The sequence below is a fragment of the Bombina bombina genome, chromosome 3, assembly GCF_027579735.1.
Source record: "Bombina bombina isolate aBomBom1 chromosome 3, aBomBom1.pri, whole genome shotgun sequence".
Classification (NCBI taxonomy): Eukaryota; Metazoa; Chordata; class Amphibia; order Anura; family Bombinatoridae; genus Bombina; species Bombina bombina.
In genome coordinates, this window is record NC_069501.1 from 1,065,993,954 (window position 1) to 1,066,020,078 (window position 26,125).

At 34.2% G+C, this 26,125-nt stretch overlaps 1 protein-coding gene across 1 annotated transcript; it reads left to right on the forward strand.

Annotated features, from left to right (window-relative positions):
• The first annotated feature begins 581 nt into the window (after positions 1 to 581).
• LOC128652618 (keratin, type II cytoskeletal cochleal-like) lies at positions 582 to 12,759 on the forward strand. Its single transcript, XM_053705550.1, has 12 exons — positions 582 to 1,001; positions 1,274 to 1,482; positions 1,637 to 1,697; positions 1,824 to 1,919; positions 2,398 to 2,562; positions 2,692 to 2,817; positions 8,798 to 9,018; positions 9,542 to 9,570; positions 10,034 to 10,113; positions 11,408 to 11,628; positions 12,152 to 12,180; positions 12,644 to 12,759. Exons 1-12 carry the CDS (start codon positions 582 to 584, stop codon positions 12,757 to 12,759), a joined length of 1,773 nt encoding a protein of 590 aa, XP_053561525.1.
• Positions 12,760 to 26,125: the final 13,366 nt, after the last annotated feature.

A 26,125-nucleotide genomic window follows, 5' to 3' on the forward strand; every position in this document is an offset into this window, starting at 1 on the left:
CCATATAAGATCTTTAAGTGTACTTCACATTTTTTTGTCATTTTATATGATTCCATTACTCATCCAATCTTTGTCAAACAAAAAAGTAAATCCAGTGTTCTCTCACAATGAAGACATTCATAGTAACTGTTTGGACTATTTCAAATTTAAGGTATTGATATTTTAATTGTTTGTAACTTAGAATGTACAGTGTTTTAAATCTAGTTTTAATAAAGGAACTTGCTTTCCTTTTAACAAATCTCTAAAGATATATTTCTGAAAGATGTAATGTGATTGATATACGTTTTATAGTTTGTTATACTAACTATGGATGACTTTTTAATCTCCTAGATGTCTCAGTTTATTGTAGCCAGTAATACATGCATTAAAGCTTTGATAATTTAGGTGTGTTACCAGTCTAATGCTTATAAAATAATAAGAAAATGATGCTGTCTACCATCACTAATAATATGTAAAATATGAAACAATAAGCAAGTAGCAACACCCAGTTAGTATAAAAGCAACAGCATTTTCTCAAAATGATTTAACTTGCTTTAGCAGGTGAATACTTTGTACCTTTCTATCACCCGAGAAGCAACAAGATGCCTCACCAGTCTACCCACCACAGCTCTGGACACTTTAGCTCCTGCTCCAGTTTGATACCTAAACATGTTAGCACTTCCTCATACTCACCAAAACATGGAGGTTCTGCTCACAAGTCAGTATCTTGCTTTAGTAGTAAAAGTGCCTATAGTTTTGGTTCCAAAGCACCCAAGATTTCAGTAGGAAGTTGTTATTCTGGAAATAGTGGGCATGGATATGGATCTGGATATGGCTTTGGAGGAATTGGACGTGGATTTGGTGGATCATCTTGCTCTGGAGGTATCACCTCTGTTACTGTAAACCAAGGTCTTCTGGCACCACTCAACTTGGAGATTAACCCCAACATTCAGAGAGTGAGGACTGAAGAGAGGAATCAAATTAGAGGTCTCAACAACAAGTTTGCTTCCTTCATTGACAAGGTAAAAACATTTTTCTTTGCATATATTTTTACTTTAATGTTATGTCCTAGAAGAAAATTAAAGAAAAGAAGCAATATGTATTAAAAAAAATAAGGTAGGATCCACCTTCTGGTGCCAGCTTGAATTACTGTGCAATGAATGTCATTTAATATTTTCTTTTGTCAATATAATTTATATCTGAAGAATGTTTTCTATGTGAGAAAAAATTTTAATGTTCAAACTTTCTAGAACGTAACATAACAATAGATTGCAACGTTTTGCACTTGCTGTAGGTGCGCTTTTTGGAACAGCAAAACAAAATGCTTGAGACCAAATGGAATTTGCTTCAGAACCAAAGCACTGCAAGGTGTCAGACTGAACCTCTATTTGAGTCTTTCATCAGTAACCTCAGGAGACAGTTAGAGAATCTAGGATGTGAGACAGCTCGTTTGGATGCAGAAAGAAACAATATGGAGCAAACAGCAGCAGAAATAAGGAGGAGGTATTATGGTAGAGGGCTTTTGGTATCATTTTGTAAATTGCATTCAAGAAAAGTCTATCAACAATGCCTACAATGTCCATTTAACAAGAGTAAAATGATTATGAGAAAGAATAATTAATACATTTAGTGAAGTTTTTTTTGTATATTTTTTTAGATATGAAGAAGAAGTTAATAGACGCACAGCTGCAGAGAATGAATTTGTAACAATAAAGAGGGTATGGCTATTTTCTCTTGCAACATACAACCTATTAATTCTAAACAAATAAGTGTTATTTTAAAATATTAAATAATATTAACAAATTACAATAAATAATAACAACTAAACCTTCATTTGCACTTAGGATGTTGATGCAGCATTTATGAACAAAGCTGAGCTGCAAGCAAAGGCTGATTCCCTAAGTGATGAGATCAACTTCCTGCGGACCCTGTTTGATGCTGTAAATATTCTTTATGATTGTCTCTTTATTTGGGCGATACGTATCTACACTGTTCATTTAAAGGGTGACGGGCATTACTAGCAAGTTGTCTTGTCTTGTGTGTATGTGAATGGTTAATATATAGGGGTAGATTTAATAAGTAGCGGATGCTGCTTTCTTCCCGCCAAGTTTCCAGCTCGCCGTAAACATAAGTTAAGAAACAGCCAATCACAAGAGGCATATTTGTACATCCACAAATCACCAGCTAGCTCACAGCAGTACTTTGATGCTCCTGATCATACCTAGGTATGCCTTTTAACAAAAGATACCAAGAGAGCAAAGAATATTTAAAAGTTAATTGAAAGGTCTGTCAAAATTGCATGCTCAACTTGAAAGTTTAATTTTGCTTTTCATGTCCCTGTCGGAAAAATCTGTAAATATCTTTCATGTTTACAATTAAATGTTAACAATAACTAAATTTGTATGAATGACTTTTCAGGAAATTGCTCAGCTCCAGGCTCAGATCTCAGATACATCAGTGGTGGTTTCCATGGATAACAGCAGAGACCTGGACCTGGACGGTATTATTGCTGAGGTCAGAGCTCAGTATGAGGAGATCGCTAACAGGAGCAGAGCTGAGGCTGAGGCCTTGTACCAGTCAAGGGTGAGACTCACAAGCAACAACAAAAAATTTAAAATATGTAGCATTTTTTTCTTAATGTGAAATGTATTTTACAACTTATTTCCCAAAGTCCATTTGGAATATCTTACTGTTAATGTGTATTATCTGCAGTTTGAGGAGCTTCGCATGACCGCAGGGAGAAATGGCAATGATCTGCAGAACACCAGAAATGAGATTGCTGAGCTCAACCGAACAATTCAGAGACTTAGAGGGGAGATTGAGAGCGCAAAATCACAGGTAAAAGTCAATCATTTAGTTGGTGCAATTTAGAACTTTGTCTTGAGATCTATACTTTTTGGAGAATCTGATTAAATAGCTAAATCTAAATAGAAACAATTTTATGTGTCCATATAAATAAAGGTAGAAAAATTAAAGAGATTTACTTTAAACCATTTGGGTCTATTCCAATCTATTAGATGAGCTATGTCACTTAATGTTTCCACTGTATTTGCAAATGTAAAGGTTTTCCAGCTATTAGGAATCCATTAGAAAACCATCTGTTTTTGATTGGGTTTCTACTGCATACATTTTACTAATATTTTGCATTAATGTGACAGTAATTTTCCAAAACACGAGACCACAGTTCTTGTGCAGCTAGATACGTGACTTTTTAAGTAACCTTGTTTTCTTATTTTGAATGGTATATATTGACTACACATGCATCTACAAGTCACTAGGAATTATATATGGAGGCATCACACATTTAAAAGTAGAAGGATCACTGATTGCCAATACCAAAGATCACCTATTAAATAAATAAAGAAGCATTAACCTATATATATCAAATTTTATCTAGCTAGCTGCCTACCTATTATCTATTTATCTATCTATTTATCTTTGTGGGACTTGCACTATTTTGAGAAAGATTGATCATTACAGTTGGGGGCACACAGGGGCTCCCCATTATGAAGGGAAGCACAGTGCGCCCCCCTGAACCTTCATGGAGACACCAATGCATGTAGTTTATACAAGATTTATGTTTGTTAATTATGAAACGTGAACACAACTAAAGTATGATAATCAGAAAGTCATTTATGATTGTGTTTAAGTGCTTTGACTATACAAAAACATTAACTATAAAATTATATAAAATTATATGATGCTATAATCATTATTTTATCTTATGGGCTGAATATAAAAACATATTCAAACATTTTAGACAGTCATTGTTAGCACTGATTCATTTAGCTGTCTTAATTTACTTTTGATTCGAATATGAATATTTTACCTTTTTTTCACATTTAACAAATCTAAAAATAAGAAACAGAGTTTCAGTGTTTCTAATAAATTAGAAAGCCATTGAAAAAGAAGCCAAAAACTACTTTGCGGGAATACAAAGTTTTCATGTGGCAAAAATGTATTAGTATGGAAGCCATTTTCAATTGAGACAGATGTCCTACACTTTAAATCACTTGAAGATATTACAACTGTGCAACATTTAATTCTGAACTGAGATCTGGTTAAAGCAAAGGAAAGACCAGTTCAGGGGAATCTTTGACTTCAATATAGCTCCCCAGAAAAAAAACTAAAAAAGTTTCAACTGCTAAGTAGGGATGGGCGAATGTTTCACAACATTCAAAGAATTAAACAAATTTTAACACATTCGTTCATTCGTTTTAAATTTAAAATGTTTCTACAACATTCTAACATTTGTTTAAATTAATAGTATTTCTAATGCTTTCTTTAAATGTAATATTCTATTCAAATGTTTCTAATAATTCGATTTGAATTATGTAATAATCAAAGTCGAAAAATTCAATTTATATATTTATAATAGTATTTTTAATGTTTTTTTTTTAAAATGTAATATTTGAATTATGCAATATTCAAAATAGAAACATTTGAATTGATATAATTGTATCTATTATCTATGAATTTACCAAATTTCCTACCACATGAACTATTGAATTTCTGAATAGTATTTGTTAAATCGAATGTTACATTCGAAATTTCGAATGTGGACATTCGATCTAATTATGAACATTCGAAATCGAAAGTGACATTTGAAAACTGTAAACAACATACGACTATAGAATTTTTAAGAATATTCTTTCTTATCAACATTCGATTATGTAAATTGAAATTCATTCTAACATTCGAATTTGAATATAAACACATCCACCCATCCCTACTACTAAAGGTTTAAACATAAAGGAAGTTTTTTGGATTTTTACTCTGGATACTAAGAACCCTAAGGGACTGAATTCATTATGGGATGTAGATCTTTATACTGAATAAATAAATTATACATATAATGAATTCAGGATATCCTTTATTGTATACATTATGTAACAATCTTTTCAACATAGCATACCCATTTATATCTTGAAGGTGACATAAAATTCCTAAATATACATATCAGCGAGTGAATCAAGATATAAAAGTGTCTGGATGTTTCATTGCTTATGTGTTTCAGTGTTTTGACATAGTGTTCCATCAAGATACACATGAGATATAATATACTTAATAAATATGCTTTTTTTTTTTTTACTTATTTGACGTAATACTTATGCTGACATTGTATCATGACCACTGTTTTACATCTTTTCATTTTTATTTAATTTAGCCTAATAAGCGGAAAATAAAAAGTAACAAAACTACAAGAATGAAAATAAACCAAGAAACAAATAATAGAAATAATAAAACTTTAATTAACGATTTGAGAGCCACCTGTCTATGCTATATACATGCAAAATTTGTATCATAATATGTAATTAATTCAATCTATGGAAATTTTATTATGTTTACAAATTTTATATAATTAGGATATAAAAATATATTAATTATATTAAATACAATATTTAAAGAAAATATTATAACTTATAATAAATGTTTTATGTAATAGCATGTATAAATAGCAAAAACTAGTGGCCCTTCCAAATTCTGTTGATAGTTCCACTCCCACTATATGTTTTTAATACATTAGTTTTATTATATATTTTTACTGCATTTTTATATATATATATATATATGTGCAAAACACAAAGTTTGTATACATGTTATACTTTTTGTTTTTTCACATTTTTTAATATTATTATTTTTCTAAGTTGTTGAAATACATGATTTTGCATTCTTTGTGGTTTCAAAAATGGCTTTAAGCCAATTATTTAAGTTGAATTAATTAATATGTAACACTGATTGTCTCACAAAGAGTTAAAGTAATTTACCTTCAACAATATATATATATATATATATAAATATATATATATATTTTTATATATATATATATATACACAACACCTGTATAACCACACCTCTCTGACGAAGCATCCAGGTTCCCATTATCAATTATTTACATTTTTCACTTGATTAGTAATTTTAATACGTGGTATCTACAATGTAAAAGTCTGACTTCTTTAAAATTATGCTTTGTCTAAATGGTTAGATAAGATTCTAAAACTTATATCTATTATTACACTATATACAAAAATTACTGCTTCCATGACTGCAAGCCTATACAAAAAATATTTATTTATTACATATTATTATTTATACTGATTAAAAATTATAATAAAAGTTTGGTGTCATTAAAGCCTACATCAATTAACATAATATCCTTGTCTATTATTAATGGGACTCTTTCAATATTTTTTCTCTGTTTTCCCAGCGTGCTGCACTGGAGGCAGCTATAAGTGATGCGGAGGGCCGGGGAGAGGCAGCTGTCAGAGACGCCAAGAATAAACTGGCTGAGCTGGAGGCTGCTCTGCAGAAAGCTAAGCAGGACATGGCTCGCCAGCTGTGTGAGTACCAGGAGCTGATGAACGTGAAGCTGGCGCTGGATATTGAGATTGCGACTTATAAGAAAATGCTGGAGGGAGAAGAGTGCAGGTGAGTGTAATATACTTAAAGCGACATGAAATCCCAAATTTTTCCTTTAATGATTCAGAATAAGCATGTATTTTAAATAACTTTCCAATTTATTTCTATTATCTCATTTGTTTCATTCTCTTTGTATCCTTTGTTGAAAATAATACCAAGGTAGGCTCAGAAGCTGCTGATTGGTGGCTGCACATTTATGCCTTGTGTCATTAGCTTTCAGCTAGCTCCCAGTAGTGCACTGCTGCTCCTTCAACAAAGGATACCAAAAGAATGAAGCACATTAGTAAATAGAAGTAAATTGGACAGTTGTTTAAAAGTGTATGATATATCTCAATCATGAAAGGAAAATTTTCGGTTTCATGTCAATGTGAAATATTAATGTATAAAATAATAACATAATGTGTTATTCATCTACAACATTGTATTATGAAGAAGATTAAATACATTTTGATAATATCTTTCATTACATTATAAAATGAAATATCTTGATAATGTTAGAGAGGTTTAAAAAAAAAATATTTTTCTATTTCAGATTGGCAGTAGAAGGTCCAGTTAATATCTGTAAGTGAATTATTTTGTGCTATACATAAAACATTGTGTATGTTAAGTAATTTACTCATTTTAAATTGACCAACATCCCTCATTTAAAAAAAAAAAATCATGATCTCTGCACGATGGGCAGGTTTGCCACTAGGAGATTTTGGTGGCCTGCTCTGCAGTGTGAAAGTCCAGGCATGAAAACAATTTTAGGTGCATGAACATCTTTAATGGAAGCTGAACTGTTTTGATTTTTTAGCTTTTGAAACATAGACCTGAGGTCTAAGGATCAAATTGTTTTCTAAATACACATTTCCTAAAATATTTTTTTCTGGATAATGCTTTATTATCAATGATGTATTTTTCCCACCTCACCAGAACTGATTTATCATGGAAGATATTACTGATTTTATATTTGTGAATATCATTTTTGCTACCTTATCATTACTATAAGAACTGATTTGCATATAATTTACATTTCTTTTAGCTGTGCTACACTCCAGCACTGGAGGAAAAGAAAGCGTTGGAGGATCGTCCCATAGCGGAAGTAGAAAAAGCTTCAGTCATGTGTCCAAACATAGCTCTGGTCATGGCCACTGTTAAGGACGCTGGACTGTAATTGATGATGTGACATGAGATTAATCATGTGCCGTTGCTTCTTCACTGCAGCACTAATTTTGCCATATAAATTGTAAAACCATTAAAGAAAAAAAAATGGTCTTTAGTTTCTTTTCTTTGAAGTTTTTGCTCTTGTTGTAAGTGTATAATATTCTGCATATCTGTTAGTGTTTAATAAACTGCAATTCATTTGACTTTTGGACAGTGTGTTTCATGGATAAGTTATTAAAGAGCAACAATTTGATATTTTACAGATTACTGAAGAATATTATAGTGAAGAACATTAGTATTTTACACAAAATGATATTTATTCCAAAAATATACCTTAGCTCGACTTTACAATAAGCAGACAGAAGAGAACAAGAACAAAATACTAGAAATATGCAAAGTCTAAGAACACTATAACCAAGATCTCAAATGAAGCATACAGGGCCGGCTCAAGATATTGTGCTGCCTGGGTCTGAGAAAAAAATTACACACCCTGTAGTAACATTACTGATTAGCATTTCAATCTGCGGACCTTACTAAGCCTACCTACCTGCATGCAACCAATGCTTATGAATAATTGTGCAAGAAGTGGAAAGGAAGTTAGGGAAGAGATGTACTTGTCCACATTGAATGCTGCCCCGATTTGTTCTTTGTCTTTCTGCAAGATGAGATTATGCTGCTGCTAGCCTGTGACTTCCCCCATGGAGACAGAGGATGGGAGTGGTCTGGGTCTGACATTGACAGACTCAGTCACTGAAATGCTGCCCCTTGTCAAGTGCTGCCTGGGTCCGTTAGACCCACTTGGTCCCATGGTTGAGCCGGCCCTGGAAGCATAAAAGAAAGCATCTAACAAACAAAGTAGTATATATATATATATATACACAACACCTGTATAACCACACCTCTCTGACGAAGCATCCAGGTTCCCATTATCAATTATTTACATTTTTCACTTGATTAGTAATTTTAATACGTGGTATCTACAATGTAAAAGTCTGACTTCTTTAAAATTATGCTTTGTCTAAATGGTTAGATAAGATTCTAAAACTTATATCTATTATTACACTATATACAAAAATTACTGCTTCCATGACTGCAAGCCTATACAAAAAATATTTATTTATTACATATTATTATTTATACTGATTAAAAATTATAATAAAAGTTTGGTGTCATTAAAGCCTACATCAATTAACATAATATCCTTGTCTATTATTAATGGGACTCTTTCAATATTTTTTCTCTGTTTTCCCAGCGTGCTGCACTGGAGGCAGCTATAAGTGATGCGGAGGGCCGGGGAGAGGCAGCTGTCAGAGACGCCAAGAATAAACTGGCTGAGCTGGAGGCTGCTCTGCAGAAAGCTAAGCAGGACATGGCTCGCCAGCTGCGTGAGTACCAGGAGCTGATGAACGTGAAGCTGGCGCTGGATATTGAGATTGCGACTTATAAGAAAATGCTGGAGGGAGAAGAGTGCAGGTGAGTGTAATATACTTAAAGCGACATGAAATCCCAAATTTTTCCTTTAATGATTCAGAATAAGCATGTATTTTAAATAACTTTCCAATTTATTTCTATTATCTCATTTGTTTCATTCTCTTTGTATCCTTTGTTGAAAATAATACCAAGGTAGGCTCAGAAGCTGCTGATTGGTGGCTGCACATTTATGCCTTGTGTCATTAGCTTTCAGCTAGCTCCCAGTAGTGCACTGCTGCTCCTTCAACATAGGATACCAAAAGAATGAAGCACATTAGTAAATAGAAGTAAATTGGACAGTTGTTTAAAAGTGTATGATATATCTCAATCATGAAAGGAACATTTTCGGTTTCATGTCAATGTGAAATATTAATGTATAAAATAATAACATAATGTGTTATTCATCTACAACATTGTATTATGAAGAAGATTAAATACATTTTGATAATATCTTTCATTACATTATAAAATGAAATATCTTGATAATGTTAGAGAGGTTTAAAAAAAAAATATTTTTCTATTTCAGATTGGCAGTAGAAGGTCCAGTTAATATCTGTAAGTGAATTATTTTGTGCTATACATAAAACATTGTGTATGTTAAGTAATTTACTCATTTTAAATTGACCAACATCCCTCATTTAAAAAAAAAAAATCATGATCTCTGCACGATGGGCAGGTTTGCCACTAGGAGATTTTGGTGGCCTGCTCTGCAGTGTGAAAGTCCAGGCATGAAAACAATTTTAGGTGCATGAACATCTTTAATGGAAGCTGAACTGTTTTGATTTTTTAGCTTTTGAAACATAGACCTGAGGTCTAAGGATCAAATTGTTTTCTAAATACACATTTCCTAAAATATTTTTTTCTGGATAATGCTTTATTATCAATGATGTATTTTTCCCACCTCACCAGAACTGATTTATCATGGAAGATATTACTGATTTTATATTTGTGAATATCATTTTTGCTACCTTATCATTACTATAAGAACTGATTTGCATATAATTTACATTTCTTTTAGCTGTGCTACACTCCAGCACTGGAGGAAAAGAAAGCGTTGGAGGATCGTCCCATAGCGGAAGTAGAAAAAGCTTCAGTCATGTGTCCAAACATAGCTCTGGTCATGGCCACTGTTAAGGACGCTGGACTGTAATTGATGATGTGACATGAGATTAATCATGTGCCGTTGCTTCTTCACTGCAGCACTAATTTTGCCATATAAATTGTAAAACCATTAAAGAAAAAAAAATGGTCTTTAGTTTCTTTTCTTTGAAGTTTTTGCTCTTGTTGTAAGTGTATAATATTCTGCATATCTGTTAGTGTTTAATAAACTGCAATTCATTTGACTTTTGGACAGTGTGTTTCATGGATAAGTTATTAAAGAGCAACAATTTGATATTTTACAGATTACTGAAGAATATTATAGTGAAGAACATTAGTATTTTACACAAAATGATATTTATTCCAAAAATATACCTTAGCTCGACTTTACAATAAGCAGACAGAAGAGAACAAGAACAAAATACTAGAAATATGCAAAGTCTAAGAACACTATAACCAAGATCTCAAATGAAGCATACAGGGCCGGCTCAAGATATTGTGCTGCCTGGGTCTGAGAAAAAAATTACACACCCTGTAGTAACATTACTGATTAGCATTTCAATCTGCGGACCTTACTAAGCCTACCTACCTGCATGCAACCAATGCTTATGAATAATTGTGCAAGAAGTGGAAAGGAAGTTAGGGAAGAGATGTACTTGTCCACATTGAATGCTGCCCCGATTTGTTCTTTGTCTTTCTGCAAGATGAGATTATGCTGCTGCTAGCCTGTGACTTCCCCCATGGAGACAGAGGATGGGAGTGGTCTGGGTCTGACATTGACAGACTCAGTCACTGAAATGCTGCCCCTTGTCAAGTGCTGCCTGGGTCCGTTAGACCCACTTGGTCCCATGGTTGAGCCGGCCCTGGAAGCATAAAAGAAAGCATCTAACAAACAAAGTAGTATATATATATATATATACACAACACCTGTATAACCACACCTCTCTGACGAAGCATCCAGGTTCCCATTATCAATTATTTACATTTTTCACTTGATTAGTAATTTTAATACGTGGTATCTACAATGTAAAAGTCTGACTTCTTTAAAATTATGCTTTGTCTAAATGGTTAGATAAGATTCTAAAACTTATATCTATTATTACACTATATACAAAAATTACTGCTTCCATGACTGCAAGCCTATACAAAAAATATTTATTTATTACATATTATTATTTATACTGATTAAAAATTATAATAAAAGTTTGGTGTCATTAAAGCCTACATCAATTAACATAATATCCTTGTCTATTATTAATGGGACTCTTTCAATATTTTTTCTCTGTTTTCCCAGCGTGCTGCACTGGAGGCAGCTATAAGTGATGCGGAGGGCCGGGGAGAGGCAGCTGTCAGAGACGCCAAGAATAAACTGGCTGAGCTGGAGGCTGCTCTGCAGAAAGCTAAGCAGGACATGGCTCGCCAGCTGCGTGAGTACCAGGAGCTGATGAACGTGAAGCTGGCGCTGGATATTGAGATTGCGACTTATAAGAAAATGCTGGAGGGAGAAGAGTGCAGGTGAGTGTAATATACTTAAAGCGACATGAAATCCCAAATTTTTCCTTTAATGATTCAGAATAAGCATGTATTTTAAATAACTTTCCAATTTATTTCTATTATCTCATTTGTTTCATTCTCTTTGTATCCTTTGTTGAAAATAATACCAAGGTAGGCTCAGAAGCTGCTGATTGGTGGCTGCACATTTATGCCTTGTGTCATTAGCTTTCAGCTAGCTCCCAGTAGTGCACTGCTGCTCCTTCAACATAGGATACCAAAAGAATGAAGCACATTAGTAAATAGAAGTAAATTGGACAGTTGTTTAAAAGTGTATGATATATCTCAATCATGAAAGGAACATTTTCGGTTTCATGTCAATGTGAAATATTAATGTATAAAATAATAACATAATGTGTTATTCATCTACAACATTGTATTATGAAGAAGATTAAATACATTTTGATAATATCTTTCATTACATTATAAAATGAAATATCTTGATAATGTTAGAGAGGTTTAAAAAAAAAATATTTTTCTATTTCAGATTGGCAGTAGAAGGTCCAGTTAATATCTGTAAGTGAATTATTTTGTGCTATACATAAAACATTGTGTATGTTAAGTAATTTACTCATTTTAAATTGACCAACATCCCTCATTTAAAAAAAAAAAATCATGATCTCTGCACGATGGGCAGGTTTGCCACTAGGAGATTTTGGTGGCCTGCTCTGCAGTGTGAAAGTCAAGGCATGAAAACAATTTTAGGTGCATGAACATCTTTAATGGAAGCTGAACTGTTTTGATTTTTTAGCTTTTGAAACATAGACCTGAGGTCTAAGGATCAAATTGTTTTCTAAATACACATTTCCTAAAATATTTTTTTCTGGATAATGCTTTATTATCAATGATGTATTTTTCCCACCTCACCAGAACTGATTTATCATGGAAGATATTACTGATTTTATATTTTTGAATATCATTTTTGCTACCTTATCATTACTATAAGAACTGATTTGCATATAATTTACATTTCTTTTAGCTGTGCTACACTCCAGCACTGGAGGAAAAGAAAGCGTTGGAGGATCGTCCCATAGCGGAAGTAGAAAAAGCTTCAGTCATGTGTCCAAACATAGCTCTGGTCATGGCCACTGTTAAGGACGCTGGACTGTAATTGATGATGTGACATGAGATTAATCATGTGCCGTTGCTTCTTCACTGCAGCACTAATTTTGCCATATAAATTGTAAAACCATTAAAGAAAAAAAAATGGTCTTTAGTTTCTTTTCTTTGAAGTTTTTGCTCTTGTTGTAAGTGTATAATATTCTGCATATCTGTTAGTGTTTAATAAACTGCAATTCATTTGACTTTTGGACAGTGTGTTTCATGGATAAGTTATTAAAGAGCAACAATTTGATATTTTACAGATTACTGAAGAATATTATAGTGAAGAACATTAGTATTTTACACAAAATGATATTTATTCCAAAAATATACCTTAGCTCGACTTTACAATAAGCAGACAGAAGAGAACAAGAACAAAATACTAGAAATATGCAAAGTCTAAGAACACTATAACCAAGATCTCAAATGAAGCATACAGGGCCGGCTCAAGATATTGTGCTGCCTGGGTCTGAGAAAAAAATTACACACCCTGTAGTAACATTACTGATTAGCATTTCAATCTGCGGACCTTACTAAGCCTACCTACCTGCATGCAACCAATGCTTATGAATAATTGTGCAAGAAGTGGAAAGGAAGTTAGGGAAGAGATGTACTTGTCCACATTGAATGCTGCCCCGATTTGTTCTTTGTCTTTCTGCAAGATGAGATTATGCTGCTGCTAGCCTGTGACTTCCCCCATGGAGACAGAGGATGGGAGTGGTCTGGGTCTGACATTGACAGACTCAGTCACTGAAATGCTGCCCCTTGTCAAGTGCTGCCTGGGTCCGTTAGACCCACTTGGTCCCATGGTTGAGCCGGCCCTGGAAGCATAAAAGAAAGCATCTAACAAACAAAGTAGAAGAAGAAAGAAAAGCTGGCAGCTACCAGTTTATATTAATAAATTGCTATTTAATGCAACCAGGGGTATATTTAGCTTTTATGCTGCTGTAGGCACTGAGAAATCTGCTGAGCCAAAGGATGGTGTAGAGGTCATGCACCCTAACTAGACAACCATGGATTATTGTATTGTAGTAAAAAATAAATCTGAGTATAGAAGTGGGAAGGAATCATTGAAAGAACCACTGTACTTATTCAAATTTGCTGCCCCAAAAATGTGCTGATAAAAACATATTTATTCCAAAAATATACCTTATCTACACCATACAATAAGCAATGTGTTACAGGACATACTTCCCATGGCCTACATAGCACTCAGCTTCTGTTTATAAATGGTTGCATGTATACAGTGGGGCAAAAAAGTATTTAGTCAGCCACCAATTGTGCAAGTTCTCCCACTTAAGAAGATGAGAGAGGCCTGTCATTTTCATCATAAGTATACCTCAACTATGAGAGACAAAATATGGAAACAAATCCAGACAATCACATTGTCTAATTTGGAAATAATTTATTTGCATATTATGGTGGAAAATAAGTTTTTGGTCAATATCAAAAGTTCATCTCAATACTTTGTTATATATCCTTTGTTGGCAATGACAGAGTTCAAACATTTTCTGTAAGTCTTCACAAGGTTGTCACACACTGTTGCTGGTATGTTGGCCCATTCCTGCATGCAGATCTCCTCTAGAGCAGTGATGTTTTGGGGCTGTCGCTGGGCAACATGGACTTTCAACTCCCTCCAAAGGTTTTCTATGGGGTTGAGATCTGGAGACTGGCTAGGCTTCAGGACCTTGAAATACTTCTTATGAAGCCACTCCTTCATTGCCCGGGTGGTGTGTTTGTGATCATTGTCATGCTGAAAGACCCAGTCATGTTTCATCTTCAATGCCCTTGCTGATGGAAGGAGGTTTGCACTCAAAATCTCACGATACATGGCCCCATTCATTCTTTCATGTACATGGATCAGTCATCCTGTTCCCTTTGCAGAGAAACAGCCCCAAAGCATGATGTTGCCATCCCCATGCTTCACAGTAGGTATGGTGTTTTTTGGTTACAACTCAGCATTCTCTCTCCTCCAAACATGACGAGTTGTGTTTCTACCAAACAGTTCTACTTTGGTTTCATCTGACCATATAACATTCTCCTAATCCACTTCTGGATCATCCAAATGCTCTCTAGCATACTTCAGACGGGCCTGGACATGTACTGGCTTAAGCAGGGGGACACGTCTGGCACTGCAGGATCTGAGTCCCTGGTGGCGTAGTGTGTTACTTATGGTAGCCTTTGTTACGTTGGTCCCAGCTCTCTGCAGGTCATTCACTAGGTCTCCCTGTGTGGTTCTGGGATGTTTGCTCACCGTTCTTGTGATCATTTTGACCCCACGGGGTGAGATCTTGCGTGGAGCCCCAGATCGATGGAGATTATCAGTGGTCTTGTATGTCTTCCATTTTCTAATTATTGCTCCCACAGTTGAATTCTTCACACCAAGCTGCTTGCCTATTGCAGATTCAGTCTTCCCAGCCTGGTGCAGGTCTACAATTTTGTTTCTGGTGTCCTTCGACAACTTTTGGTCTTCACCATAGTGGAGTTTGGAGTGTGACTGTTTGAGGTTGTGGACAGGTGTATTTAATACTGATAACAAGTTCAAACAGGTGTCATTAATACAGGTAATGAGTGGAGTACAGAGGAGCCTCTTAAAGAAGAAAATACAGGTCTGTGAGAGCCAGAAATATTGCTTATTTGTAGGTGACTAAATACGTATTTTCCACCATAATATGCAATTAAATTATTTCCAAATCAGACAATGTGATTGGCTGGATTTGTTTCCACATTTTGTCTCTCATAGTTGAGGTATACCTATGATGAAAATAACAGGCCTCTCTCATCTTCTTAATTGGGAGAACTTGCACAATTGGTGGCTGACTAAATACTTTTTTGCCCCACTGTAGTTCATGTAGATGTTTAATAATACAGAAGCAGACTAAAAAGAAAAAGAACAAAATAGCTGAAATATGCAGTTTAAAAACACTATGGACAAGATCTCAAATGAAGTGTAAAAGAAAGCCTCAAAAACAAAAAAACAAAAGTTGCTAGCTAACATTTTTTAATAAAAAACCACTGCTATCCAATAAAACCAGGGGCTTTTATGCTGTCCTTGGTACTGAGAAATCTGCTGCCCCAACACCCCCCCCCCCCCACACCAACTATTTTTGCCTTATATATTTCTCAATAATAAAGCCAAGGATGGATGTAGAGGGCATGCACATTAACTAGACAACCATGGATTAGTGTATTGTAGTTAAAAAAAAAAAAATGAATCATTTTAAAGAACTACCTCTTAAAATAAATTTGCTGCCCCCAAAACATGCTGATATATACTCTAAATACACAAACTCCTCTCTTGTTTTGTTTGTCCCCAAGGGGAAGTTCTTTCTCTCTCCAAAAAGATTTTTAATATGTGAGCATTTCTTTATCAATTTTAATGTTTCTTTTATGAGAAAGACACAAATCAGTCAGAAGCATAACATTTTGTACCTCATTTTTAGCAGCAGAAAGACTCTGCATAAGACCACCTTTTGTAACCTACATGGGACATCTTCTGCAGAATACTCTATATGGTGATATGGTATTGATGAGTTGGAATCTATCTGAAACATGCTAAAAAAAATTACCCTGATGGAAGAAAATAGGAGTAACAAGGCAGGAACCATAATACTAAAGAATCATTATCCTAAGTGTTGATTTCCAGGAAAAGGCACATTTCCAATTTCAAATATAAGTTGCAGTACAAAGAGAACAACTGATGAGAAAGTATGCCAGGTCCAAATTTATAATCAAAGTGATATTACCAAAAATGAAAACGTATTATTACAAACTCATTCCAATTTCCCAATCATGCATATTATTCCTTTTTTAATTTAATTTATAAAAAAACATCAGACATACAGTCCACACTCATATTTATGAAAGCTTTTTAGCAATGAGTAAAATAAGGGTTCCTGTCCCTTTAAATATAATGATAATATAGATAGTCTGCAGGAAGAGGTACAAATTATGCAAATAAAAATGTAAAAACTTGGAGAATAGATATGAAATAAGAATTATTGGTTTTCTGAAAGCCTAATAAAAAATACTCAAGTCCATGAAGTTTAACCTTTCATGAATACTGTTGCAGCACAACAACCACTGGTATTAATACGTTTAACATAGAGTTACTCCATTGACTATTGAAAGAGCAAATAGAATTGAACCAGAGGAAAACAAACTTTGCTAGGTCTTTAGTAAGTAAGCCAGTTGAATTAAATTATGCAATTTTCAAGGTTGACGTTTATTGGGAGTATTTCCCGATCAAAAAATGTAATTTGCCAGGATTTTCAATAGCAACATCTAGAAACAAAAAGTTAAAAAAAAAAATTTTATTTAATTTTTTTACAATGTTGCTTGGATAAAACTATGGGTCCCATTTAACCAAGCCCGGACAAGCAAGGTTTGCTTCCTCGATCGTAGCAAGCGGCAGCAATATGCTGCTTGCATTTAAAATTGCACAAGCATCGGCTGCAGGCTCGCATACGCATCTTGATAAATGGAGTCTTATGTATTTAATCTCTGCAAGTGGGTTAAACACATAGGGCTAGATTACAAGTGGAGGGGTATTTTGCATTTTCACTATATCGAAAACTCAGCTAGAATTAAGATTTTTGCACAAGTTGGGTTGCGCTGGTATTACAAGTTGAAAAAAACAGTTTTTTCTCTAGCGGTAACAGGGGGCCCAGCTTAAAAAAAAAAAAGCTGTCAAAACGTTGACCTGCCACTGCCTGCACTGATATGATATCATGTGAGTATGACATGATGCTCCACTAGTGTCTCTGACTACAGGGGTTAGTGTTTCTGTTTTACCCATTGGTGTTTATGTGTGTATGTATGTATGTGACTGTGTGTGTATTTATGCATGTGTGTGTGTTTGTGGAACCAGCAAATTACAGACCTTACTACAGCATGGTGGGGCGGGGGGTAAACAGTGTCAGTCTATACAGTACCACTATATACAGTACGGGGGGCTGGACAATGTCACAGACTACTGTGGTCACTTTATAAAGTACTGGGACGGGTAGGATCAGCCCAGCCATTTCACCGGCAGATTACAGACTGTGTCACTGGCTCACTATATACAGTACTTGTGGGTTAAACAGTGTCACTATATTCAGTAATAGGGGATCAGACCACCTCACAGACTGTGGGCACAGGGTACCTCCTTTTGCAGACATGTAATCTGATTCACTTTTTTTTTTTCTGTTAAATGTAAAAAAATAAAAATAAAAAAAAAGATATGTATCAAATTCACTTTTTTTGGGATGGAGGGGCCATTCTCAGATTCTTGCACCTGGGCCCTGTGGTTTCTAGATACGCCTCTGGCTAGAATAAAAGTATTACAAAACACACGTATAATATATTAAAATAAAGTAACACACACACACAACATATTAAATGTAAAATAGGTGTTTATTATTAAAAAAAAAAGGTTAAAACATTGAGTTAAAGGGATATGGTATATGTCAAGGACTTGGAAAGGCTGAAAGATGTATACATATGCATGTGGATTTTTAAAAAAAAAAAAATATTGAGGTTTTTAGAAAATTACAACATAAAAAAATGTGTCTCAGTAACAGTAGACTTAAAGATAATGGCCCAGATTATGAGTTTTGCGTTAGAGGCTATGCGGTGCTAACGAGCAGTTTTGTCTCACAGCTCACTTACATGCAGCGCTGGTATTACGAGTTTTCAGAAACCCGTCGTTAAAAGACAAGAAGTGAGCATTGAGCAACATTTTCCCATAGGAATCAACGGGGAGAGCCGGCTGAGAAAAAGTCTAACACCTGCAAAAAATCAGCGTAAAACTCCTTAACGCAGCCCCATTGATTCCTATGGGGAAACAAAAGTTATGTCTACACCTAACACCCTAACAGGAACCCCGAGTCTAAACACATCTAATCTGCCACTCATTAAACCTAATCTGCCGCCCCCGACATCGCCAACACCTACATTATAATTATTAACCCCTAATCTTCCACTCCGGACACCGCCGCCACCTACATTATATGTATAAACCCCTAATCTGCTGCCACAATATTGCCGACACCTACATACTATTTATTAACCCCTAATCTGCCGCCCCCAATGTCGCCGCAACCTACCTACATTTATTAACCCCTAATCTGCCGCCCCAAAGTCGCTGCCACTATATTAAAGTTATTAACCCCTAAACCTAAGTCTAACCCAAACCCTAACACCCCCTAACTTAAATATAATTACAATAAATCTAAATAAATATTACTATCATTAACTAAATTATTCCTATTTAAAACTAAATACCTATAAAATAAACCCTAAGCTAGCTACAATATAACTAATAGTTACATTGTAGCTAGCTTAGGGTTTATTTATATTTTACAGGCAAGTTTGTATTTATTTTAACTAGGTAGAATAGTTATTAAATAGTTATTAACTATTTAATAACTACCTAGCTAAAATAAATACAAAAGTACCTGTAAAATAAAACCTAACCTAAGTTACAGTAACACCTAACACTACACTATAATTAAATAAATTAACTAAATTAAATACAATTACCTAAATTAAATTAAATTAGCTAAAGTACAAAAACAAACAAACACTAAATTACAGAAAATAATAAACAAATTACAGATATTTATAATAGGATTGAGCTTGCATTCTATTGGCTGATTGGATCAGGATATAGGATTGAAGTTCAATTCTATTGGCTGATTGCATCAGCCAATAGGATTGTTTCTACCTTAATTCCGATTGGCTGATAGAATTCTATGAGCCAATTGTAAATAAGGTAGAAAAAATCCTATTGGCTGATCCAATCAGCCAATAGGATTGAGCTTGCATTCTATTGGCTGATTGGATCAGCCAATAGGATTGAAGTTCAATCCTATTGGCTGATTGCATCAGCCAATAGGATTTTTTCTACCTTAATTCTGATTAGCTGATAGAATTCTATCAGCCAATCGGAATCTAAGGGACACCATCTTGGATGATGTCACTTAAAGGTACCTTCATTGAGATTTAGTCGTCGGATGAAGAGGATGCTCCGCGTCAGATGTCTTGAAGATGGACCCGCTCCGCACCTGATGGATGAAGATAGAAGATGCCATCTGGATGAAGACTTCTGCCCGTCTGGAGGATCACTTCGTCCGGCTTGGATGAAGACTACTCCCGGCTTCATTGAGGACTTCGGTCCGGCTTGGATGAAGACCTCTCCGGGTAAGTCGATTTTCAGGGGGTTAGTGTTAGGTTTTTTTAAGGGTGTATTGGGTGGGTTTTATTTTTAGGTTAGGGACTTTGGGCCTGCAAAAGAGCTAACTGCCCTTTTAAGGGCAATGCCCATCCAAATGCCCTTTTCAGGGCAATGGGGAGCTTAGGTTTTTTTAGATAGTATTTTATTTGGGGGGTTGGTTGTGTGGGTTATGGGTTTTACTGTTGGGGGGGTTGTTTGTATTTTTTTTTTTACAGGTAAAAAAGCTGATTACTTTGGGGCAATGCCCTGCAAAAGGCCCTTTTAAGGGTTTAGTTTAGTTTAGGCTAGGGTTTTTTTTTATTTTGGGGGGACTTTTTTATTTTGTTAGGGCTATTAGATTAGGTGTAATTAGTTTAAAGATCTGTAATTTGTTTTTTATTTTCTGTAATTTAGTGTTTGTTTTTTTGTACTTTAGCTAATTTAATTTAATTTATTTAATTGTTGTTAATTTAGTTAATTTATTTAATTATAGTGTAGTGTTAGGTGTTATTGTAACTTAGGTTAGGTTTTATTTTACAGGTACTTTTGTATTTATTTTAGCTAGGTAGTTATTAAATAGTTAATAAAATAAATACAAACTTGCCTGTAAAATAAAAATAAACCCTAAGCTAGCTACAATGTAACTATTAGTTATATTGTAGCTAGCTTAGGGTTTATTTTATAGGTAAGTATTTAGTTAAATAGGAATTATTTAGTTAATGATAGGAATTTTTATTTAGATTTATTGTAATTATATTTAAATTAGGGGGTGTTAGGGTTAGGGTTAGACTTAGGTTTAGGGATTAATACATTTAGTATAGTGGCGGCGACGTTGGGGGTGGCAGATTAGGGGTTAATAGATGTAGGTAGGTGGCGGTGATGTTAGAGACGGCAGATTCGGGTTTAACAATATTTAACTAATGTTTGCAAGGCGGGAGTGCGACAGTTTAGGGGTTAATATGTTTATTATAGTGGCTGCAACGTTGGGGCAGCAGATTAGGGGTTAATAAGTGTAGGTAGGTTGCGGCGACATTGAGGGCAGCAGATTAGGGGTTAATAATTATATAGTAGGTGTCAGCGATGTTGGGGGCAGCAGATTAGGGGTTCATAAGTATAATGTAGGTGGGGGCGGTGTACGGAGTGGCAGATTAGGGGTTAATAAATATAATGCAGGTGTCGGCGATGTCGGGGGTGGCAGATTAGGGTTAATAAGTGTATGATTAGGGGTGTTTAGACTCGGGGTTCATGTTAGGGTGTTAGGTGTAGACATAAATTTTATTTCCCCATAGGAATCAATAGGGCTGCATTACTGAGTTTTATGCTGCTTTTTTTCAGGTGTTAGACTTTTTCTCAGCCGGCTCTCCCCGTTGATTCCTATGGGGAAATTGTGCACGAGCACGTACAACCATCTCACCCCTGACTTAAGCAGCACTGGTATTGGAGTGTGGTAAGGAGCAAAATTTTGCTCAATGCTCACGTCTTGCCTTTTAACACCGGGTTTGTAAAAACCCGTAATACCAGCGCTGCATGTAAGTGAGCGGTGAGAGAAAACTGCTCGTTAGCACCGCATAGCCTCTAACGCACAACTCGTAATCTAGCCGATATATTTTACAGCAAAACAGTCCAAATAATTATTACAGGGAAACTACCACAACCTCAATTTGTACAACACTGCTAAAATAATCACAGAATTTTATCCAAGTAATATACTTAGCCAAATGTCCAAACTCAGCCATCCTTTTAGCAGGAACAGGATAATAGAGGGGAAGAGAGAGTGTTTCCTAATTTTATTCTCAATTCAAAAGGGTCTGGCCTATTACATACCAGTCAAAGGATAAGGGGATTGTCTTTAATTAAACACCTAGAGACAAAAGTGTATCTGGGGAGGAATGGATTTTAATAACAGCTAGATGAATATTCCAGTGATAAAATATGTAAGTTATATTTTAATAACAGCTAGATGAATATTCCAGTGATAAAATATGTAAGTTATATTTTAATAACAGCTAGATGAATATTCCAGTGATAAAATATGTAAGTTATATTTTAATAACAGATAGGTGAATATTCTAGTGATAAAATATGTAAGTTATATTTTAATAACAGATAGGTGAATATTCCAGTGATAAAATATGTAAGTTATATTTTAATAACAGCTAGATGAATATTCTAGTGATAAAATATGTAAGTTATATTTTAATAACAGCTAGGTGAATATTCTAGTGATAAAATATGTAAGTTATATTTTAATAACAGCTAGGTGAATATTCCAGTGATAAAATCTGTGAGCTATATTTTAATAACAGCTAGGTGAATATTCTAGTGATAAAATATGTAAGTTATATTTTAATAACAGCTAGGTGAATATTCCAGTGATAAAATCTGTGAGCTATATTTTAATAACAGCTAGGTGAATATTCTAGTGATAAAATATGTAAGTTATATTTTAATAACAGATAGGTGAATATTCCAGTGATAAAATATGTAAGTTATATTTTAATAACAGCTAGATGAATATTCTAGTGATAAAATATGTAAGTTATATTTTAATAACAGATAGGTGAATATTCCAGTGATAAAATATGTAAGTTATATTTTAATAACAGCTAGGTGAATATTCCAGTGATAAAATCTGTGAGCTATATTTTAATAACAGCTAGGTGAATATTCTAGTGATAAAATATGTAAGTTATATTTTAATAACAGCTAGGTGAATATTCCAGTGATAAAATCTGTGAGCTATATTTTAATAACAGCTAGGTGAATATTCTAGTGATAAAATATGTAAGTTATATTTTAATAACAGATAGGTGAATATTCCAGTGATAAAATATGTAAGTTATATTTTAATAACAGCTAGATGAATATTCTAGTGATAAAATATGTAAGTTATATTTTAATAACAGATAGGTGAATATTCCAGTGATAAAATATGTAAGTTATATTTTAATAACAGCTAGATGAATATTCTAGTGATAAAATATGTAAGTTATATTTTAATAACAGCTAGGTGAATATTCTAGTGATAAAATATGTAAGTTATATTTTAATAACAGCTAGGTGAATATTCTAGTGATAAAATATGTAAGTTATATTTTAATAACAGATAGGTGAATATTCCAGTGATAAAATATGTAAGTTATATTTTAATAACAGCTAGATGAATATTCTAGTGATAAAATATGTAAGTTATATTTTAATAACAGCTAGGTGAATATTCTAGTGATAAAATATGTAAGTTATATTTTAATAACAGCTAGGTGAATTTTCCAGGGATAAAATCTGTGAGTTATATTTTAATAACAGCTAGGTGAATATTCCAGTGATAAAATCTGTGAGCTATATTTTAATAACAGCTAGGTGAATATTCCAGTGATAAATTGTCACTACATTCCCTCACTTTTTCTTCTCCTATGTTGCCCCATTTTCTAGTTGTACCCACTTGTACAGAAGAATACAGTGGAAGCAAAATCCTTGCAGGAAAAATTCTCCCACTATCCCTTCAGAATGTCATTCCTTTGGTGATACAAAATCTCCTGTACTTTCCTAGGACTGTCAGTTCCTAATCTAACTTTATACAATTCATTAAAAAACACTTCCTATGCACAATCCTATGCTAAATCACATTAGCAACATTTATACAATGTCCTTAAATGTTCCTGTATGAGTGTCTGAGTGTGTGTACACTAGATGGGTATGCGTGTAGTAAAATCTTTATTAAAAAAGTGTGAACTGTGCCTGTAAAACAAAGTTATAATGGTTCACTGAAGTTCTTTGTTGTCATCTTTTAGCATCTGGTTCTTGCTCTTGCTTTACCAATCACCTCTCTTTGAACCACTTAATTTTTTCAGGACCCTCAAAGGAATGAAAAGAGATAAAAACCAGGCATATATTTACTTCACACTACAACACTTTGAGGCCTATGTATCAAAGGTCTTGCGGACCTGATCCGACAGGGCAATACGCTCTCCGTAGTCAGCATTGTAAAGACCGCTGCTCCATAACCTGTCTGCTTTGAGGAGGCGGACAGACATCACCAGAAATCAACCTGATCAAATACGATCTAGTTGATTGACATCCCCTGCTAGCCGCCGATTGGCCGCAAATCTGCAGGGGGCACATTGTACCAGCAGTTCACAAGAACTGCTGGTGTAATGATAAATGCAGAGAGCGAATGCTGTCAGCATTTATCTATGTTCAGCGGACATGATACGCAATATCGGATCATGTCTGCTCGCACCTTCTTAAATATGCCCTTTAAAGTCTAATTTTTGATAGAGAAGTGTACATTACAGGATGTACAATATAGCATTTGAATTGTAATTTTATGCATAGACAGAGAGCAATTTAGAATTCCTGTAAAGGAGAATTTTTTTATATAAGGAGCAGAAATCAAGCATTTAAAAAAAAAACATTTGAGACCTAAAATATAGGCCAAACTGGAAATGCAGGCTCTAAACTATATTACACACAAAGAATAACTTGCCGAACGACCTTCTTGCACCTTCTCCCAACAGGAAGGAATTTACATTAGCATATGTATAGGGCAAGCTACAACTAGGTGCAACATTAAATGCATAAGACAATACCTTTATTTATTTATTTTTTTTAAATTGACTTTTGCGGAAAGAAAATGACAATCTTTATAAAATGAACATTATATTAAAAATGTCTGTTATATTTATACAGGAGCAGAAGTCAATCATTTAAAACGGACTAGGACAACCACTAAAGAAAGGCTGGTCCACTGAGCAAACAACCATCTTCTTTGTAAAGAAACAAAGTACTGTAATGCTTTCTTTTTGTAAAATATATATATAATTTAGATAGGACAAAGACAACAAGTAAATATCATGTGCCTTCAATTCATTAGATTTTTGCGGAAAACAATCATTCTAAAAATCAAACTTAAAAAAAACTGAAATTATTTTACTCTCAAAATGTAGGCCCATCAATTACAAAGGAATATCAATTTTCCAAGAACAAGAAAAATACAAGTGTAACCAAATGCACATCAAACGTAAACTCTCTAATTCTCAGAAAATAAACAATGTATAAATCCCAGCAGTGAATAATAAGCATTATTTGTGTACAAACATTCTAAAAATTGCTACATTGTTTACAAACCAGAAAAGGGCCTCAAATCTTATACAACAGGCCTGCTATGGCCAACGATGATGTGCTCTGTTTAAAGGGACAGTCAACACCAGAATAATCCCTTAATTACCAATTCCCCAGTTTTGCATAACCAACACAGTTATATTTATACATGTTTTACCTCTGTAATTACCTTGTATCTAAGCCTCAGCAGACTGCCCCCTTATTTCAGTTATTTTGACAGACTTGCATTCTAGGCAATCAGAGCTGTCTCCATGGTAAATTGAACTAATGCCCTCTAGTGGTGAAAAACTATCAAAATGCATTTAGATTAGAGGCGGCCTTCAAGGTCTAAGAAATTAGCATATGAACCTCCTAGGTTTAGCTTTCAACTAAGAATACCAAGAGAACAAAGCAAAATTGGTGATAAAAGTAAATTGGAAAGTTGTTTAAAATTACATGCCCTTTTTGAAACATGAAAGTTTTTTAGGACTTGACTGTCCCTTTAAATACTACAAAATAAAATAGCTTTGCTGTAAAACACCAAATTTACCTTTTCTGCACTTTCATTTAAATATACAGACCAGAAATACAGGTTTTAAAACCCATGCTTTTTCTTGAGAAACATTTAAAAGATATAACCTGCAATATTCTAAAATTAAATCAACATATCTAATTCCTGCAAAACTAATTGGCATATGGATTTGTCTAAACTCTGTGGCCGCCAATATGTGGTTTTTAATTAAGCTGGATTTTTAATTTTAAATACTAAATTCTATGTTGAAATCACTAAACCTTCTCACCACACACATCCCTACTAAAATCGATTTGTGCTAGAAATAGCTACCTTGAGTTGATTTTCCTCACATCATTTTAGGGGAACACTGATTACATTTAAAAATTTCCATAAATTAAGAAAATAATCCCAGGAATTTCCTGTTATTATGTCAATTTGATCATGAATGTTGGTCGTAAGAAAATGCTTATTGTCAATAAATTTTGTTCTGTAACTGTTAGCGGGCACTTCTCAATTGTCTTCTCAACTCCAAAACAAACAAAACATTT